The following is a 22,357-nucleotide window of genomic DNA, read 5'->3' as shown; positions in this document are numbered from 1 at the left end:
TATTCCTTTGCTTTCATTTCAAGGCAGAAAGGAAATCGTTTTAAAAATAATAATAATAATAATAATAATAATAATAATAATAATAATATTTATATTTATATTTTCCCGCCTCTCCCTACAGATTGAGGCGGGATTACAGCCAGTATCAATTCACAATACGTCACAATTACAATTACATCTTGGAAATATCAGATTCTTGTAATGAAAAGATACTATAGGGCCGAGACAGACAGCCCAAAAGCGGTCATGGCTGTGGCGATTTTAGGGTTAGGGACCATGCACCAATTGTATGGTCCCTAACCCTAGCTCTAGAACGTGCCAGCGGCAGCATCATCACGGCATCCCATCCACACGGGCACCACCATTATACAGTGGTACCTCGGGATACGAAATACCCAGGTTACGAAATTTTCAGGATACGAAAAAATCCCATAGGGAATCATTGTTCCGGGTTACGAATGTTTTTTCGGGTTACGAAAAAACTTTTGGTGCTTTTTTCGGCTTTTTCGCACGGAATCGCGGCTTTTCCCCATTAGCGCCTATGGCAATTCGGCTTACGAAGGCTTTTCGGGTTACAAAAGCGGCCGCGGAACGAATTAATTTCGTAACCCGAGGCACCACTGTATATATTCACTATATATATTCACAATGATACATAGCATCGCATAGTGGTTTCCATATCAGTGAGGTGTGTTTTCTCCAAACTTAAAACAGCTGTCCAAAGTGCTGAACCCAAAATAGCTTCAGCATATGAAACCCAGTGAGGGGTTGCCTGCACAGGCCAAAATGCCCAGCTTCCCCCTCTTCCCCGGGCTTCATGTTGTCTAGTTTAGATCATGCAAGCCAAAACTCCCAGGGCAGGACTGGGCCTGATTCTTCCTGTGCAGACCTGGACCCAGAGGATCAGGTCTACTGCCAGGCTAAAGTGCCTTTATCCCAGTGTAAAACACTCCTGGTTTTGTGTGTAGATTCTAAGAAACTGCAGCAAAACTGGACTGTTCAGACAGCCCCCTGGTGCTCCTTATCTTGTTGACTGTCAATCCAACCAAGAATCCCCCTGCAGTTACTCTGGCTGATGCAGAAATGGGGCACCTGGCCGTGTGGGTGTAGCCAGGTGCCCATTTTTATGTCAGATGGGGCGACTGGGGGGCCTCTCATTTGGATCAACAGCCAGCAAGGTAAGGATCAGCATGCCAGTCCCAGGTCCTGGATCAGCGCAAGGACAGGTGTGTGAACACCAGCCCCCCAGGCCAACCCAAAGATCAGCACAGGCTCAGCCCAGGCTTTCCCAGCCCATCTGCTCAGCCCTTGGTGACCCTGGGCAGGTCACATGTTCTCAGCCTCAGGGGAAGGCAATGGAAAACCTTCTCTAAACAAATCTTGCTAAGAAAACCCCGTGAGAGGGTCACCATAAGTTGGAAAAAAATTGAAGGCACACAACAACAACCTTGTACAGGCCCTTTAAAGTTAAGACTTAACCCAGGAGTGGATTCACTACCGCATTAACATAGACACTACCAACTGGCATTGATGATATGTACCAGAAGGACCATTATCATAACATAGATTTTAGATGCTAGGATTATTATTTGCATGCCCCCATATACACAAACACAAGCAAAATATTTAGTTTTGCAACCATAATGTGAAAGCAGGATAGAAAAATGAAGTTATTGAAAATGTGAATACCACAAAGGAAATAGGCATAGATAACAAGCATCTCAACCTATAAAGACATCTCAAAATGAGCGCTAATAATAGTTAGTATCTGGTAGAGTGCATTCTTACACTAGAACTATTACATAATTGAGCAAACAAGTAGTATGGCTCCATAGGATAAGCAATATACTGTCATTTACACTAAATAATATATGTTCCTTTATTTCATATTTGAGAGCGATGATTCAGAGTGATATAGCCAAGTAACAGCAAATTTTCTATCTAATATGTCAATTAAGCTTTTATTCTTAACCATCTCACTGTCATATCCCTTTGCATACCAAACACTTCAAGGTATTCATACAAGTTAGCATTTTCTTTCTAAAAATAGGTTTTGAAAAATCTGTCTAATGCTACAAAAATCAGGTCCTGTCTTCTGCCTCATTGCAATAACTGTACATAATATTGCTTCTCCTAGACCAGGAAACACATTTAAAAACTCTCAGGAAAAGCCCCGTTAAATATATGATTTAACAACTTAAACAAAGCAGAGTCATTCAAACTATTTCAACAATTATGAAAATGGCTCTTATTATCAAAAAACTAAGCAAACTAAGCTGTTACTGAATTTGCCACTGACTGTAATGAATGAATTCTGTTGCCACAGATATTTAGACACATGTTTATTGGTGCTGTGGAAGAGACAACCATTTTCTATAAAAACAATCCCATTTGCAAAAGAATTGAGATGAAACATATAATAGCAACTACCATAAAACTAAGAATGCCAATACACTGCTCATGCTATTTCAGTGTAACCTCCATTGAACCGACCATCTTTAATTACAAACTAAGCTCTTCTAGCAGTCTTCAAAATGAAAAGTCAAATTAATTTTACACGTTGAATAAACATTATAATGAAATTTCTTCAAAGAAAGAGCATGACATTGTTAACAACGGTTTAATGTACTAAAACCAGCACCACCTATTGGGTAAAAAATATAGGTTAATATCTACTTTCTCTGTTGTAAAACTGGGGCTTGGGTATAAATGACTGCAGCGAATCTTTATTCTCGCTCACAGTAATAGAAACAATATGTTCCTCTCCCTTTGGCAGATGCTAGCGATGTAATAGCCGTGACTGTATGTCACAAAGAAATGAGAAGCCTGTGTTTTGTTTGGTAATTGTATCATACTGGTATTTAACAATCTGACTGTTTAACATTTTAATTTAAAATCCTTTTTTTAAAAGCGCTAGCAAATTAAGCAGGAAGTACAAGCCCTCTATATGAAAGTGAGCATATTCAATATTAATTTGATTATGTAAGCTGCACTGCCGGGAGGAGAGAGAAAAAATCAGATCGAAACAAGTGTGTCCTGAATTGAGTGAACTGATTAGCGAAAAGACACTTTTCTTCTTAGAGACAGAAATCTATTTGATGGCATTAGACTGAGGAATCCCCCTCAGTCCTTTGATGGGCAGGAGCCAAGAGCATCCACCATTCATCTCAATGGAAAGAGCCATCCTATGAGCGGTTTGGATGAGCACCCAATGCCAGCTGCCTGAACACGTAATGCAATCCAACACCCCACAGAGGCAGGTCGATGCCTGTTGGACTGTAGGCAGTTTCTCATTCCCCGATCATGTGTGCAGAGACTCAGAGGAGGGTTGCATGCCTCCTGGGTGGGGGAGAGAACAGAATGGCTCAGATACTACCCTCCCTTCATGATCCTGGGTGCCACCAGCCCTGCTTTCTCTCGCAAGGCTTGCTATGTGGAGTGGTGAGTTGCCTTGGTGCATAACAATGCAACTGGGATCACTCTTCCATTGACCAATGGAGCAGTGCAACTGGGACCACTTTTTCATTAACCAGAACTGATGGTCCAGATCTTGAATGGGAGAAAGGGAGTACTGTATATACATGGAATAAATAATGGTGTAGTGGTTTGAGCATTGGGCCACAACTCTGGAAGGGTCTGGAAACCCTGCCCTATGAGGAACAACTTGGGGAGCTGGGGATGTTTGGCCTGGATAAGAGACGGGTAAGAGGTGATACGATAGCCTTGTTTAAATACTTGAAGGGATGTCATATTGAGGAGGGAGCAAGCTTGTTTTCTGCTGCTCCAGAGAATAGGATCGGGAATAATGGATGCAAGCTACAGGAAAAGAGATTCCACCTCAACATTAGGAGCAATTTCCTGCGGTAAGAGGTGTTGTTTGACAGTGAACAGAATCCCTCAGAGTGTAGTGGAGTCTCCTTCCTTGGAGGTCTTTAAACAGAGGCTGGATGGCCATCTGATGAGGATCCTTTAATTGAGATTTCCTGCATGGCAGAATGGGGTTGGACTGGATGGCCCTTGTGGTCTTTTCCAACTGTACGATTCTATGACTCAGGGTTTGCTCCCCTGCTCAGCCATGAAACCCGCTGGATGGCCTTGGACAAGCCACACTTTCTCAGCCTCAAGGGCAACCCTTTTCTGAACAAACCAGACCAAGGAAACCACAGGAGAGGTTCGCCTTAGGGCCGCCCTTAGTGAAAATGACTTGAAGGCACACAACAACCACAACAAACCCAATGAATACATGCGTCTCCCACTGGTGCGGGTGAGAACAGGTGCCCCCTTTGGGCATCTCTTCTCCCTGCAGAGGGTCGCCTCCTTTAAGAGGAGGATAATAGATTCCGGCTGGCCTTTCTTCTGGCCAAAGCAGGGCCCTGCTCTGGCCCTGAGGTGAGATGCCCATAACTCAACCTCTGGCTTCTGCCCACAGGGGAGAACTTTTCTTCCTTTTTGACTGGCAGGATGTCCGTGGCAATGCATTCCCAATATCACTGCGTGCAATAACCGTTCACGGGATTCCTCACCGTTTCTGCTTTATTTGCGGGATGCTTTCAAAGACGCTTTGATCTCTCTTTGATGTCTGAAATGAGTCCCAGAGTGGTAAAGTCCTAACTGAAAGGGCAGCATGGGCTTTTCCTAGACTTCAGTCTACTTCCTCAGATGCTTTTGGTGGAGTGGAGGGCATAGCATCTGAGGAAGTAGACTGAAGTCTAGGAAGAGCCCATGCTGCCCATGCCTTTCTTCCAGTGAGTCTCAAAGGTCTGCAGGAGAAATAAACCTTTCCTTGGCATGGAGAAGCCTCACTCTCTCAGCCTCAGAGTCTGGCCATGGCACCAATAGCCCTCTCTGAAGCCACTGGCCAAAGAACCCCCCCCCCCCAACCCCAGCAGTCAGGCAAGAGCCGGGAGGGGCAGGCGCAAGGGGGCACTCACCTCTCTGCCCAAGGCAGGCCAGCTGGAGGCAGGCGAGGAGCCAGGGCTGGAGGGCCAGCATGGCCAAAGCCTTCTTCCTTCGCCCTTCTCGTTTCCTCCGAAGCCAAGGGAAGGAAGGCACACAAATCCCCTTTAGCAGGAGCCACCTGCCCCAGGAGCTGCTGCTGCTGCTGCTCGTAGTGCTTCTTGCTGGAGCCGCCTCCAGGAGGAGGGCATCTCTCTCTCTCTCTCTCTCTCTCTCTCTCTCTGAGCCTAAAGAGAAAGGGAGCGAGAGAGAGCGACCGAGCTGCAAGAGCCAAGGAAAGGCTCCCGCCGCCCAGGAGCACGCGCCACGGGCACGCGCCCAGCAGGGAGGGGAGGGGGCGCGCCCCCTTGGAAGGAGGAGAGAGGCTAGGAGGAAGAAGGGAAGGAAGGAAGGAAGGAAGGAAAGGAAGGAAGGAAGGAAGGAAGGAAGAAAGAAACCCAGGGAAGGAAGGAAGGAAGGAAGGAAGGAGGGAGGGAGGGAGCCCAAGGAAGGAAGGAAGGAAGGAAGGAAAGAAAGAAAGAGCCCAAGGAAGGAAGGAAAAAGGGAGCCCAAGGAAGAAAGGAGGGGAGCCCAGGGAAGGAAGGAAGGAAGGAAGGAAGGAAGGAAGGAAGGAAGGAAGGAAGGAAGGGAGGGAGGGAGCCCAGGGAATGGAGGGAGGAAGGAAAGAAGTAAGGGAAGAAAGAAAAAGGGAGCCCAAGGAAGGAAAGAAGGAAGGAAGGAAGAGGCCTTAAAGGTGGAGATGGGTGGGTTAGGGGCAAGAAAGACCCCTCTCCCAAGGTGGAGGGAGCTGAGAAGGCATCTCTTTTATGAGTCAATGCCACCCAAGCCTCCCCCAGCCCTCCTTTGCTGCTCCTTCTCCTCATCCTCCCTGAGGTGCCCACTGCACCCAGTCCATGCCCTCTGAGGGAAGGAAGTGGCGGGGCACAGAAGGAGATGAGACCCCCGGCAAACCTCCTCTGAACAAACCTTGCCAGGAAACCCCAGGATAGGTTCACAATTTAGGGTTGCCTGAAGTCAGAGACGACTTTCCAGGACGTGGCCTCCCTTTCAGCTTGCTTTCCCAGGAGTTAGTTCAAAATGCCCTCCAAATGTGGAGCAGTACCCTGAGTCGGAGGCACATCACAACAATAAATCCGCGGAGATATATATTTCGGCCCCGTACAGACAGGCCAAAATAAAGCTGCTTCGGGTCACTTTGGAGGTATGCTGTTTAAATGATGCATGTGTCCTAAGTCTGGAAGCCACGCCAAAGCCATTAAAGCCAGCTGGGACATTTTTTAGTCCCTTCAATTTGGGATTTTTCAGGTTTTCCGGAACAAAATGCCAACCCTAGGGGCATGCTACTGAATCACACACTACAACAAGAGAGTGTGCTGTGTGTACTCTGCAGAAGAAAGGAAGCATTGACTCCCTGTAAATTGACAATGCAGAAAAAGGGCTGTGATCATTTATTTTGCCACAAAATTGGTGATGACAAGAACTTGAGGAGCCTTGCTGGGGCAGTGGTTAAATGCCAGTACTGCAGCCACTCACAAACCACAATATTGTGAGTTCAATACCAGCCAGGGGTTCAGAGTTGGCTCCGCCTGGCGTCCTTCTGAGGTTGCTAAAAGGAGTACCCACCTTGTTGAGGGCAATTAGCTTACAGTTGTAAACCACTTTGGAAGTGCTTATAAGCAGCATAGAAATGTACTTGCTATTGCTAACTACCAGTTGAGATTCTCATTGATTTGTGGCATTTGGGGTTACCAGAACAGAGACAGAACATGGCACAGTTATCCTCTATATACATTCCCACCATGAAGATCCCAATTTTACCATAAAGCAAGATAAGGTGGCACAGTTAAGGAAATGTGATGGGCAGCAGATATCCTCCCCCACCACCACCACCACATTTTATCTTTTAATATAATGCTGAGTTGCTTTTCACAAGAAGCATCCTTTAATGGCGGGGAAGTGCTTCTGAAAAGGAATCTGTGACTGCGTTAAAAAGAAGATCTTAATGCTGGTCAGCCAAGATCCTGATAACATGTGACTGCAAACAAGCAGGGTGCCTCCAGCATGCATCTGCCACCCAAGATATGTTTTATGTGGAGATGTGAGGCACTAACTTGTACATTGCCTGCATGTAAAGGCTGTGTTTTACTTTTGAGCAAATAGCCCTGTGTCAATATGAGGCAGAAACTAAACTTTTCCAAGCAGACCTGATATATCTTTTAGACGTCATGTCAAACTGTAGTTTCATTAACTAGTTTAGATTAGAATTGAAGGTTTGAGCTTCCAAATGTTCTATAGGCAATCAAATTTGAAGTCCAAATTTGAACTCAAACCAAAAATGTGACTTCTCTGGCAGTGCTCCAGGTAATTCCTGCAGATCTGGAGTGGTTCCTGATGAAGTTTTTAGCCATTGCTCTGACTAACTGACTTAATTTTGTGGATGTTTTATGCACAATGTGGCTCTCCTTTCATAATTCTTCCTTGTTTATCCATTCTTATTCCATATTTTCCCTATACTGCAGAAAACCTATTAAGGAGAAGAAAAAATGGGAAAACTCTACAGTTTGTTCAGACTGGGAGCACAAAGAACCCTCCATCTGGAAAGACTAATTTATAATTATGTAATAATAAAGACTAATAATGAAAAAGTGGACACCTTTTATGAATTTTTGAGCATTGAGAAATCTAACAATGCTATAATCTGTGGTTACGATTTTTAGTCATTTGAGTAGGATTACATAGTTGAAACTGTAATGGTAGTATAACAATTTTTTTCCTTTTCTTATTTTACTTTTCATGACAGGCAGGATTGGGGGGAACAGAGTCCTATTGTATATTAATTATATGTCTTTTTGTTGTTTTGTTTCTCTTTTCTCATTTTTCTCTCTCTCTTCTTTCTGTCTTTTTATTTTTTTGAATAAAATATTTGTGTTAAAAATTAATTAAAAACAAACATGCAAGGAGAAAGGGAAGAAGAAAAACGAAAGAAAAAGAAAACAGTGCAGTCCCGATGGAGTATAACATCTCCTCCAGATTGTTTCACTGAAATCACAAGGACAGGGAACCATCTAACTAAAAAGATTGCATGTACAGCACTGTGTAAATTTACAGCGCTTCATAAATAAAGGTTAATAATAATAATAAGGACCCACTGACCTGACAGAGCAGTGGCAGTCCCAGTTAATGATGTTACACCTAATAGGAAGGACTTCTCAGCTAGCACTTATTTTCCTATTGAGCTTGCTACGGTGAAGGAGGCAACTTTTGGTCTAATTTTAAAAGCCCTTAACAGACAAACCTCTAGGAAGAGGAATCTATCCTGCCCCTACTACCTACACTATCACATACCCTCATCATCATTAAGTGCTATGTAAAGCATGGCAAAAACTAGTGCTGTAAGTGTGAAAATATGCAAAAGTATACTGATCAGAGTTCTTGTACACACATAGAGCCATATGGATGCTTCCAAAGCTCATAAATGCAGAGGCCTCTCCACTCTCATTTCATCCCTCCTGCCTTGGATCTGAGAAGGAAATGATAATTATATGGGTGGTGATAGCATCTGTGTTGATAGGCTGCATATAACTTGAGCAGGCATCTTTCTCCATGGCTAGTTATGGAGCCAAGCACTGGGGATAAATACTAACTGAGGGCCCAAATAGACAGGCCAAAATAAAGCTGCTAAGTCCTAAGGACTAGAGCACAGCTTTGGCACAGCTTCTGGCCTCTTAAGATGTGTGTGTCATTTAAACAGCATACCTCCAAAGTGACCCAAAGCAGCTTTATTTTGGCCTGTCTGTTCGGGCCCTGAGATTCACAGCAACCAGGGTCACAGTTTATTTACACATCTTATGCTATTCCAGAATTATTATTAGAACCTAATGGTCCCCATCTACAGTGGAAAGCTTTAGGAGACAACAGCACATAGATGTCTAATAGTATAGTGATATATTTGATGTGCAGGTGGGCATCATGACAATCTTCATAGCAACCACGTGCAATTACTAAAATGTACCAGTCTCACAGTCATAGCCAAACCCCATGAAAACTCAAAAAAAGCAACAAATCTGCAGCAGCTCTCATCTTTAGTAGGAGTGGGTCTTTTGTAAGCTGACTTGAACTTAATTTCCCATACAAATTGACAAAGTTGTATTGCTGCAGGGATTACTCACAAGGATGTATTGGTGGTGGAAAATCAGTTTCTTCTAGTAACCTATGGCTATGGGTGGCAGGTGGTACTGGCAGTTTGTATGGAGAGGGGCTCAGACAGCAGAGACTGTAGTTAAGGTCAAATGGAGGAGAGGAGGAGAATGGTAGAGGATGTCAGCTAATCAAAAAAAGTCCTTCTTCCTCAAGTTCTGTAAGCCCCTGCTCTACTCCACCACTGCAGCTGCCTTGGGTCTGGTTCTGGTACAAAGGTGAGTTATAAATCAAATAAATAATAAAATGTATAGTCAATGAAGACCATATTTACCTGGGACCAGCAGTGTTCTGTATTTTGAAATTATTTTTGGATTTTGGAATAGTATTTGCATATACATAATGAGACATAATAATAATAATAATAATAATAATAATAATAATAATAATCTTTATTTCTACCCCGCCTTTCCACGGGTGTGATCAAGGCGGCTTACAAAAATACAGTTAAAACATCAGAGTATAAAAATTTAAAACGACATTACAAGGGGATATAAACAGGAATCGATACAAATCACGTTCATCAGGGGCTAAATAAGCAACAATATTTACAATAATGTGGGGTCAAGAAAACAGAAAACAAGGGGCAGAAAAAGAGAACACTATTAGCTAAGGTGAAAAAGCCAGCTGACATAATGAGGCTGGAGAGAGACTGAGGATCTGTGAAATGGTGGGACGTCTGGATTCCTGCCATTTCACAGAGCCTTGCATCTCTCCCCAGCTGTGCATCTCTCCAGTCTTGCAAATACTATACAGGTAAGTACTACACTATTAAAAGAACAGTTAAAACAGACTGAAGCTAGTGGAAAGTGAGAAGAGTGAAGTACTCCAAAATCTAAAACCTTCCCATAGGCACTACACTACTTGTGTTGTAGCTCAAAAGGTTTTGGATTTTGGAGTACTTCAGATTTTGGAATTCTGGATAAGGGATACACAGCCTGTATACATTTTAAAACAAACTGAAGGTCCAGTACACATGTGGTGGCTCTCACCTACCTAAGGTTCCTATCTACATCTACAGTCTGCACAATCTGAAATGTATCCAATATCACAAGTCAAACAGGAGTCAAGATTGATCCCTTGGACTCATATCAATTACAGCATCCAGGTCAGAGTGAAATCAAGCAATTTTGTCTCGATTTTGTTTTGCACTTCATGTTTTACTTCTTATTTTGCTTTAAACAATAGCAGCCTCAGCTTTCTTAAAAGCATAGCTCATACTCCTGATCCGTGCTTACTGGACTAGAATGGATTCTAATATAGACTTCATTTCAATTTTCTAAGTTTTCACATTTTCAGAAGTTGCCATGTTTGTCGATGTTACAGAAATTGTAGAAAATAAAAAAGCAGAACAATAAGGACAGAAGAGATTAGAACAGAATAGCCTACATTTAGTATTTAACATGATATGAGAATTTGTCAGTACTTCATACAGAGGACTTGAGAGAGTGTTGAATGACCCACATTTGTAATGATCAAAAAGGAGTTGCCTCTCCTTTCTGTTTTCATCTCAGGCTAAAGGTCTGTTCCCATGGCAGCCACAAGAAAAGCCAGCTTATGCTGATTTTCTACCCTGTCAGTCCATGTTGAAATGGTTCTGTGCATCCTGATGAAACCTGTAGAATTTTAGTCCAGACCTGATTGTGGTACAGATACTTGGGAAGTGTCTTAAATTGTACTTAGCTGTCTTGCCAAAGACAGATGAGGAGGCTAGCTTGGAAATCAGCTAGGTTGGCTCCATATACACTCCACTTCCAGAGCAGATATTCTTCACTGGGTCAATTCAGAAAACAATCCTTCAGTGTTATGTATAATAATATGGTCAATTCATTTATTTGGTCTGAATTCAAATTCAAAAGCACGCAGTGACCTTGGAGCAGGGAAAGGATGTATGGATAGCCTGTAGGTTGACCATAGCTCCAGATGTGCTATAATGAAATCCTTGGTGTTTTTGCTAAAATTCTGAGGTATTCTGCTCACCTACTTTCTATAGCAGAGGCAGCCAAACATGTTGCTTTTATGTACTACATCTTCCAGAGTCTTTTGCTAGCTCTAGTGAAAACAAAAAGCCAAGCTCTGGTCTGTTTTTCATGATTGTGAAGATAAATCTGACAGCCTCTCTCAGGATTTAAATGGGCGGAGGGATGATTTGCATCTGCTGGAGTAAAGTAACTGTGTGAGATAGTCTTAATTATCACACTTGACAGAAAGACCCTTAGGGTCATAGTTGCTATGATGTGGAAGTAGATATTCTCCATATTTGTCTTGAAATTGTGTCCCTTCTATTGATAAATCACAAAACAAAGCAAGCTAATTTGCAAGATGCAAGAGGTAGCAAATCTCATTTCATGACTAATAGATGCCTTCCACCCTTCTAACTATATTCTAAGCATATCATCTAGTGTGACCCTAAGGCCCAAATTCTATGCTTTGTTAGGGTGAAGGCAGACATATCCCGTGTGAATTAATGTCTACCCATCAAATACTACATCAAAAGTGAAAAATGTGCACTAGAATAATTTCCACCACATTTAGAATATAGACCTAGCATCCCAGGAACACACATCCCAGGTACAACAGGATAAATTAGAAATCCCTGTTGAAGATCATCAACAAAGTTCCAGCCTCATTCTGGAAGGTTCACTCTCAGATTCACTCTTTTCCAAACTTCCTCCTTTCCTCAGCAGATATTTCTTGGTGTGTTATAATTGTGTATTGTGAAGGTGCTCTGTTTTTTCTGTGCTAGCTTTTAGCCCTTTCATCCACAGCACTGTGTCTAGGGGATGAGGAGCAGAAGCCATAAGAACTCTTATGTTGCTGTTGGGTTAAAAATATGCAGCCACAAGGAACTGTAAAGGTATCAATATAAACAGGCAGTGTGATGAAAACAGTTGGTGAGGTTCAATTTGATGCTTGTTCCCCTTTCCCTTCTTCTATCTCTCTATCTCTCCCTTTCTCCATTCTTTGCTTTCTAAGGAAATAATATTTTTCATGGTTATGAATAAAAGATGGCAATGATAAGGGTCTAATGATCACCTACATTTTATGATTTGTAGTTAATTTTATTGCAAGCAGCCTTGAGTATCCTTTGGTGTAGAAAGTCAGGATAAAAACCATTTAAACAAAAATAATCCTAACTTGTTGGCCACAGTTGTGAATTATTCTGATAGGAAACATATTGGGTTTTTTCCCCTGGGGGAGCAGAAATTATCCAAAAAGCTGTCACTTCTGTTTAGCAATTTGATCACACAACAACAGATTGCCAGTCTGTTTGATACACACTGTCAGCATTTCTCATATATTTTTTTCATTTGGTGTCCCCCCTTCCCTGTGGATGACAGTCTTCTTCTTTTTCTTCTTCAGTTGCTACACGAATGTAAGGAGTCTGTGTACAGACTTAGAAAAACTGAGAGCTTATATCTTAAAATCTCTCTGACTGTGAAATAATGCAGACTATGGCAGGCAAGGAACTATGTTTAAAATATGTTGGAAGGCTCATAAGTTTATATTTTATTGTTTTATGCTATGACTTTACCATAGAGTGAGAATAAGATTTATGTTGAAATAATTTTTGCTTTTAAAGAAATGAGAAATGATTTCAGTAGTGTATCTCTGATAAGTTGATTGCACTTAGTATCTCTCTCCTGTAAAAGCGAAGGAATCCTAAGACTTTGTTTCAGTTAAGAGTTGGATGATACTGGACACTCAGGAAAGGGATGTTACTTGAGGGGTGTGCACTGCATCAGGTGACACCCCCCAAAAAAAGGGGGGGGGGGGTTGATATCACTGCTTCCCAAACTTCTCTTTTTGATAGAAATGGGCTGTCATGTTGGCCTGAGTCCCTTTAAAATTCTGAAGAGATGATGGAAGTAGGGCAAGGCTCCACTGGAGAAGAATGGAGAGGCCTCGGGTTTCTTTAAATTAAATTTTAATTTAAAAAAATTAAAAGGCCTTTCCTGAATAGATAACCAGCCACCAATAAAGTTGAATCCACTATACCTGTGATTTTTGCCACAGCCACTGTTCAGCCTGTCTGTCTGTCTGTTGTTATTTTAAAGCATGTTTTTAATTATGAGGGTGGGATACTGAGGTCGGGGATTGTTTGTTTTAACATGTAAGCCACCCTGGTTGTGCTACACAGAGAGGCAGGATAGAAATAATTTTTATTTTTATTTATTTAAACAATTAGAAAATTAAAAAAAATCTTTTTGAATTCTTAAAAAAAATTCTTTGAAAACATCACCTTACTAAAAATTTTCATTAACTGTATGAAACAGAGGCTGGATGACCATCTCTCGGGGGTGCCTTGATTGTGAGTTCCTGCATGGTTGGGGGTTTGGACATGTGGTCTCTTCCAACTCTATGATTCTATGAAACTATGTACATATAAATACATTTAGGCTGTATGTGTGATATTGTAATTTAAAAGTATAATTTTAATTTTGCTTGTTGTCACTGTCATGACTATTACCATTACATTCAGTGATATATGAGAATTGCAATTTATGAATAACATTAGTACAAAAAAAAATTACTAAGAATTCTGAATGCATGGTATGGGAGGAGATCAACAGGGAGGTGACACCATGAGTTACAGCACTAGGTAATGTTAATGCTAGTGGCTCCACTGCTCAGGAGATTCTTTAGATAGTAGACTAGACAGAAATTACCTAGTTGGGACTGTCTGTAGTGGGCAGTTCTTTGGCAAATTACATTGGTATAAAACTCCAAAAAATACTGGAGTCTTGTAATTCATTTGCTCAGCACAACTGGGCTTGCTGCCATGAGGGTAACAGATAAGATAAATGGTCCATCTCATTAGAAGTAAAGAAGAAGGGGAACTGGGAAGCAACTCACACTTGGTACAGCAAATCCAGACAGTGAAATTTATCTGTATCAAGTGCATGGGGGGACAGTGTCAACCATAGTTCAAGCAAAGGCCAATTAGTCTAGCCACCTGTATTAATTTATTAATACATGCTGCCACACATTTATAACACTCTACTAAGTACGGCAGAGTGGGCTTTGAAGACCATCAACATTAGAGACTTCTGGCTTTAAAGTCTATTAGAGCCATACACATGGTGGCAATCTTATATAAAGCTTCAGCTAGAAAACAGAGGGGTGGAAGAATGACCAAGAATGGGGAGGGGAGAGAGTTTCTTTGCCAGACAATCTGTGCTTAACCTGCTATTCAAATCTGACTTGTCTAAAAATTCTGCTCCAACCATTTAATCATCCTGCGCTGTATAAAGGAATGGTAGATATTACTTTTTTTTAAAGCTCAGAATGTAAAATGCTTATGTTTTCTAGACAAGTTTGGACATTTTATCAAGCTAGGATTTAATGTTTGACATTTGTTCTGATTTTCTGATATGCTAGTTGCCATCTATTATGCCTTGTATACTATTTTATCATATCCTTTTACACTAGTCACATTATAACTGTTTTAATTATTATGCTTGAAGAGTTTTTGTTCTTGTTGTGTGCCTTCAAGTCATTTCTGATTTATGGCAACCATAAGGTGGTTTGAACCTATCAAGGGATTTTCCATGGCTGAGAATATGTGACTCACCCAAGGACACACAGTGGGTTTCCATGTCCTAGCGGAGAATTGAACCTTGATCTCCAGAGTCATAGACCATCACTCTAACCACTATACCATGCTGGCTCTCATTATGCTTGATGCTACCATCATAGTCTTTTTAGTAGATATACTTCTGTAAGTACCTTGTACAATTTTCTTATTTGTTAGCCACATTACAGTCCCTTCTGTTGTTATACTGTAACCATTATTCTTAGTTGTACCTCATATTTTATATTACTCACTGTTTTCTCATTAGGTATTGATTTTCACCATTTTGTCTATCATTTCAATAAATGTTAAGTTTGTCTTACTTTTGATTGTGCTGCTGGTTCAAAGACAATTCTCCCTTTTCACTGGAGTTTTATACCAAGAGTGTTATGGAAAACAGAACCCAGATTTTCACTTGCTATCTGGAGAAAGAACAAGAAAACACAAACATGAAGGCCTTATTTTTTTAAGGTACTGACAGCTGCTGTCAACAGAAAACCTAGATATTTCCATGCATTGCATTCACCAGTCAATATGGGCATGATTCCAGGGCCACTCCCATAGTCTTAAATATCCCTGCCAATTTAAGGCAATTTTGTTTAAAATTCTTAGGAACAGCTTTCTGTCATGTACAAAAATACTTCAGGCAGCATCCTGTTTTCTTACCAGCCATAATTATGATAGCACCCAGTGATCACAATGTATTTATATCATACTGCAGTATATCCATGCAATCTGTCACAAAATTTTAATCAGGGCTGCCAGTGTGTGGGTTGGATATTATCAGTTACACAGTGTTAAAATAAAACTGGCAACTTTGCCCAGGTGCCATTTGTTATGTGGGAAGACAAACCAAGACTTGTTTTGCAGAAACCAATTCACAAGATCCAGAGAGCCATGCTAAAGTTGAGAGCAACATGAGCCAGCCTACAAACAACTAATTTTGTTTCCTCCCTTTTCTGATTTTATTTCCTTGAACATTTCTTGCAAATCTGTTTTCTTATGCTTATGCTATTCAATGCACATTTGGGCTTAAAAGGGTTACCTTCAAGCTACTGCACAATTTATACAGAGCAGAGTGAGGTGAATGACATGTTGCAAACAGCCAGAATGTATTTAGTTTTATTCATATTGTGGAGGAAGCATACTAACACAGCATGTGTGTGCTGGTCTGACTGCTGCATAGCACTGAGGCATCAAATCTGTAGATGAGCGCTGAATGACACATGGACTGCCTGCAAACCTCCAACCCCATGCTATAACCATTTTTTCAGCTTCCAAAAAAAAAAAAGGGGGCGCCAATTGCTGCCATTGGTTTTATTCCCCTGTCAATCCAGTGTGCTCCAAGAGGGAAACATGGTGTGTAAGGGCTGTGAATCATGTTTCCCAGAAGAACTATGCTCTGGAATACAAGACAAATGCCCCCTGCATACCATGTTTCCTTTTGAAATTGGGCTGTTTTTAGCTATAGAAATAGCAGCAATAGTGCCACATTTGGTGGTTGCAAGAGGAGGAGGTAGCCCTTATCCCCATGAAACTGCCAATCCCTGCAATAGAGTTTCAGTTTTTCTAGCTCCATTGTGTTTTTGGTCATAACAAATGAAACTTGCAGACACTGTTTTATGCCAGGTTTGTTGTTTATTTAAGTGCAGTTTTCCTAATACTACCCAGTGATGGATAAATACATATTGCTAGATTCTATGTATAAGTACTTGGGAATAAACCACAATGACAGTGTAGCAGAGGTGAGCGATATGTGGCTGGTCCACCCATTATTGGACTGGAAACCCCATCATACCCCACCACTGGCAGTGTTGCTTACGTGGTTGTTCATATTGATCATATTTCTGGTACTAATTTCCATAGGCGATCTGCACACAAATCTCTCTCATTAAAACTAGTATGCCTTACAAGTATGCTGGAGATCAATAGTCTCCCCCCACCAGCCACCTCCAAGCTGTCATGTAGGATTCAGCTGATTCAGCTGAAAGAAACCCCCAACAATTTCTATGAAGTTTGAAGTTCTTTCCATTTCCCTAAGATATAGATTCCCATATTTGGGATCAGTTACTTCTTTCATGAAACAAAAAATAAAGATTAGCATGTAGTAGATGGACAGAGACATGGAAGATGTCGATAAAACTTTGCACTGTGTGAAGAAAGTTGATCATCCATAGCAACAAAATGATAGAAGATTCTGAAGAGACTTTGGATTTGTGAGGGTTCATTTCAGGATGAAAAAGAAAAATGAAGTGTGCACATTCATATCACTGCCATTTAATAATATGGGGCACAACAATCCTTTTATGATTGAATTTGCAGATCTGAAGTCTGCCAATCTGAAGAGACAACTGTGTATGATTACTACCACAAAGTAAAGTGATTGCCACCAGTTTAAGGAGTGTTAAAGGGAGATTAGACAAGTTTGGGTTAAGATGCCGCTAACAGTGTCCATATGTTACCACCTATCCAGTTAAAGAAGTTTGATAGAAGTCTGATAACACAGTTAAAGAAGTTTGATAGAAGTTTGATATCACTTTTAACTGCAATGGGTCCCTCCTACACAATCCTGGATTTTGCACATACTTACAATTCTCTGCTGGAGAACTTTTGTGCTGCAGTTCAGGGAATTGGATTAGAGCTCCCCAGCAGAGAATTCTAAGCACTTCACCAAAGTACAAATCCCAGGATTTTATACAACGGCAGCTAGAGCACTATCAAACTACTGTAACTGTGTAGTACTGATATAATCATGATGACTATATATTCTTTCTTGTTATCTAGTATCAGAGGTAATATGCTCCTGTTTAGCAGTTGAATAGGGGAATGAAGATGCACACATGCCTGCTGGTGGGGTTCTCAAAGGCAACTTGTTGCCAACTGTGTGAGTAGAATCCTAGAAAGCCTTTGGTCTGATCAAAGCACATAACCCAATAGTCCAGTGGGGATCTTCATATATTCTTATCCCTTGAGTGCTAAATGGGTCTCCTTCTTTACTTCTGAAAGAGCCCAATGGAAAGTCCCAGAGAACACAGATCCTGTGGTTTAATTTCTTCTTTGAAGAAAGCAATGATTAATAAATAATCTCTTGGACAGTCTCTCTGGGCTCATTCATGAGTTGCTGAAGCTTCTGGATGGCTGCTCTTGAAAATAATTTCCAGGTCTCAGGCAGTATGAGTTTCAGCTGTCATTTTAGAAATAAAACCCTGCTTTTGGATACACATTGATGTGTTTCCTCATTGATGTGACCAGAGCCCATTTTATTCTGCTACTGCTTTGTCTGTGTTCCAGATCTGGGTGGTAGCTTGCCTGAGTATGATCTGTGTTTTCAGTTGAAAATCCTTAACAGCTGCTGATCTTGATCAGACATGACAACATTGTTATCTAGAACACTGGTTAGAAAAGTGAGCTGTACACAGCTATCAGAGTCATTAGCGGGCTAGACCACGCTCCAGTTCTGTAAGAATCTTACTCCAGCCAAAAACTCTGACTCACAGTGCCTCTTGGAAAGAACTATTGGGTTATGTGCCATGAATACTAAAGTTACTTTCTAGATATAAAACAACAGCTACTCAGAAAAACAGGAGCTTTCCAAGGAAGGGGAAGGAAAAGCAAGGACAAAGAAAAGGAAAGGGAGAATAACTCTTCATCAGCAATGTGAAACATCCACTTCCTTTTATCCTTGCAATTTGTTTGCAGACATTAAAACAACAATCCTCTACACGCATCTACAAATAAGTCTTGTTTAACTCAGTGGGGCTGAGTTTGAGTGGACACATATAGAACGCACTGTAACTTTATGTGGTTATTTTGCACACTACTAAACATTCTCTACACATATTTATAAAGATTTCAAATCTGTTTATTATTTTTACTAATCCTTACTTTCAGCGACTCCTCTTACTCCATGGCATGCATTCATCTTTTATGAACCCAAGAGACAGGCAAAAGGACAAAACACAGATTGCATGCTGCAAATACTTGGTGTTGCAAGAGCAATAAACATAAACATGTTGAAAAAAATGGCAAGAAGGGAAAGGAAAGCATTTAATTTGGCACAAGATTTTTCCTTCAACACCTCTCCCTGGAGATTCCAACTGTCTTGCATTGCCTCAAACGTTTAATAAATATTTCAAGAGAACATCAGAAGGATTGCAAAATGTATCTTCCATCTGACACAGATATATTTTATATAGACTTGTAATGATCCTATGCCAAAGCTGATCGTACCCATTCCTGCCTCAGTGGAAGTTTCTGTCCTTTAAAAAGCCCCAGATGTATAAACCATAACATCATCTTTACTGTCAGAGAAAGTGAGTGGATGTTATATCATTTTATTCCACTAAAACCAAACATATCATGTTGTTGTTTGTTGTTGTGTGCCTTCATGTCATTTCTGATTTATGGCAATCCTAAGGTGAGCCTATCGTAGGGTTTTCTTGGCAAGATTTGTTCAGAGGAGGCTTGCCTTTTTTTCTTCCCCTGAGGTTGAGAACATGTGGCTTGTCTAGGGCCACCCAGTGGGTTTCATGACCAAGCGGGGAATTGAACCCTGGTCTCCAGAGTCAAAGTGCAACACACAAAACTAGGGATTTTAAATCTCACTATTCTTCTAAGCAAGCTCGTTGTTGTTGTGAATTGTCTTCTAGCCCACTTTGACTTATGTCAACCCTGTGAATGAGAGATCTCCAAGCTACCCTGCTATCAATAGCACTGCTCAGGTCTTCCAAACTCAGGGCTGTGGCTTCTTGATTGAATGTATGCACCTGTAATGTGGTTTCATTCTTTTCCTGCTGCCTTCCACCTTACCAAGAATTACTTTTTTTCCTAGTGAGTCATGTTTTCTTATATTATGTCCAAAAATTAAATAGTCTCAGTTTACTCATCTTGGCTTCTAGGTATTCAGACTTGATTTGTTCTTGGACCCATTTATTTGTCTTTTTGGCAGCCCGTTGTATGTGCAGAACTCTCCTCCAGCACCACAAGTGAGTCTATTCTCTCCCTATCAGTTTTCTTGGCTATCCAGCTTTCACAACCATGCATATAAATCGTAAATACAATGACATGGACAGTTCTGACTTTGGTGTTCACTGATATATCTTCACACTTGAAGATCTTGTTTATTTCCTTCACAGCTGCCCTTCAAAGTCCTAGTCAAAGAAATTTTCTTCTGATTTCCTAACTGCAGTCTCCATTCTGACTAATGATGGAGTAAAGATATGGAAAATGTTGAAATATTTCATTATCTTTATCATCTACTTTGAAGTTATGTAAATCATCTATGAGCATTGTTTTTGCAGCTTTTTTACAAGATCTATTTTCCTGGGATAAGAGCTCATTATCTCACAACATTCTCTAATTCCTCAATTCTTATTCCTTCTTTCGATCCAGTCAAAGTGTCCTGAAAGATACAGGGAGCACTTTGTAGGAAAAGTGAAGTCTTTTTATGACTTCCTTTTTTTCCATCCAGGAAAAGTAATTACAGAAAGTAAAAGCATATAAACAAAGGGACATTTCTTATCAGTGAAGTTGTGTGGGCTGCAGTTTACATCTACTAGAAATGTAATAGCTTGTGATTGACCATTACGATATCCATCTGCCTTGGCTGATTATCATTGATCAACAGTCTTTATGTAATTATCATTTCCCAGACATAAATAGAACTTTCTTATTTACTTTTTAATGAAACATTGGTCTGTGTCATTAGCTCTGTCTGCAACAGAGATTATACCCCTTGCCCAATAATCTGCTGAAGTAACTTTTCAAGTTATGTTTTCTCTCTTTTAGTAGGTCCCTTCTTCTCTACCTTCACTCTTTGTTCCTTCCCCCTCCTTTTCTTTTCAGCTCTCTACAATTTCACCTCCCTGCTTTCCATTCAGCCCATCCTTTTTGCATTCATTTCTGCTTTCCCTATCCCTATTTGTGCTTTCTCCACAATGCCTGCTGCTTCTTCAGTTTCAGTACTCCTCACTATGGGCTTCCCCCTTTTATTGTTGTTGTTGGTCATGTCTTGATTTGAATAATCACTCTCTTTTGTGCCATTGGACATCTCCATAGATTCTCCCCACCTCCTTGCTTAAAAGCAAGGGTTTCTCCAAAGACCATTTTGCTGTGGAATGGAGGAAGGCCCTGTGAAGCTCAGTGACCCTTTCCTCAGTGACCCCTTCTTAATCAAAAGAGCCCCATGGGGCCACTCATTTGTCCATTGAAGCAGAACATGAAAGTCATTAGAGTATTTTAATTGGTGAACGTGTTACCTAATGTGCCAAACTTCATGGTTATTGCTGTTGATAGGAAGTTATGTCAAAGAGGAAAGTGCAAAGGCAAGTTTGCTGCTAAACACAAAGAAAACAAAAATAATGACCACGGTGGATCTATATAAATTCAGTCTAGACAATGAGGAAATTCAAAAATTTCCCGTACCTTGGATCAAACATTGATAAAAATGGAGACTGCAATCAAGAAATAAGAAGACTACAAATAGGAAGGGCAGCTATGAAAAATTAAACAAGATCCTAAGGAGAAGACATGTACAACTGAGCACTAAAGTTAGAATCAGCCACATCATAGTATTCCTTATCACCATGCATGGATGTGAAAGCTGGACAGTGAAGAAAGTTGATAAAAAGAAAACGAACTTATTTGAAATGTGATGGTGGAGAAGAGTGCTGTGGATGCTATGGACAGCCAAAAAGACAAACAAATGGGTCCTTGGACAGATCAAACCTGATCTTTCCCTGGAAGTCAAAATAATCAAACTGAGACTGTTGTACTTTGGTCCCATCATGAGAAGGCATGGCTCTTTAAAAAAGACAACAAAGCTAGGAAAGGGAGAAGGTAGTAGAAAGAGATGAAGACTGCACACATGGGTGGATAGATTCAATCAGGGAGGTCACAGGCCCAATTCTGCAGGATCTAAGCAGAGCAGTGGAGGATAGGGGGGTCTTGGAGATGTCTCATTCACAGGGTCACCATGAGTCTGGGTTAACACAAGGGCAGTTAACATCAGCAACAAGAAAGTTAGTAGTAGCAAGCAGAAAATAGTAAGCTGAGCACCATTGATTGTGACAAGATGTAAGCATCATATAACATAGACGAAGTACAGATTGGCCTTTTGCACTGTGCTGGCGCTGACATTAGAATTAAGAGGCACACATCAACCGCATGCTCCCTAACCCTAGTACATGTGGTGGGGGCCACCATGATTGCGTGCCCCTGCCCACATGTCGCATGCATCGATGACATCATAGCTGCACAGCATCCAAATAGCACCGCACAGCTGCAACTACACCACGCCATCCTATGGCACTTTGCTGCGTCGCAGCTGCACAGCAAACAGGAGCTGCTTCTAAGCACTCCTTTTTTGCTGTGCAGTGGTACCGTGCCATTTGGTTGCTGCAGTAATGCTGCACATCAAAGAGAGGTGGCCTCAGCCTGCCTTTTGCAGGCGGTATGTACCGCACCATAGATATACAAGTAAAAGTTTTCCAGTTAGATTTAAGCTTGCCTACTGTGAGCCATTGGAAGCAATAGCATTTATGTCCATCAAGGGATCTTCTTTTCCTACTGCCTTCTACATTACCAAGCATAATTATCTTTTCTAGGGAGTCATGCCTTCTCATGATATGT

At 41.1% G+C, this 22,357-nt stretch overlaps 1 protein-coding gene across 1 annotated transcript in view; it reads right to left on the bottom strand.

Annotated features, from left to right (window-relative positions):
- Positions 1 to 5,269, bottom strand: part of PTPRZ1 (protein tyrosine phosphatase receptor type Z1) — a 118,544-nt gene extending 113,275 nt beyond the window's left edge. Inside the window, 1 exon segment of the mRNA XM_042468581.1 lies at positions 4,932 to 5,269. Within this exon segment, the coding sequence (XP_042324515.1) occupies positions 4,932 to 4,992 (61 nt within the window). The 5' untranslated portion in view covers positions 4,993 to 5,269.
- Between the last annotated feature and the right edge of the window lie 17,088 nt (positions 5,270 to 22,357).

Source organism: Sceloporus undulatus, chromosome 5, assembly GCF_019175285.1.
Source record: "Sceloporus undulatus isolate JIND9_A2432 ecotype Alabama chromosome 5, SceUnd_v1.1, whole genome shotgun sequence".
Classification (NCBI taxonomy): Eukaryota; Metazoa; Chordata; class Lepidosauria; order Squamata; family Phrynosomatidae; genus Sceloporus; species Sceloporus undulatus.
This window is presented reverse-complemented; position numbering and strand designations above follow the sequence as displayed.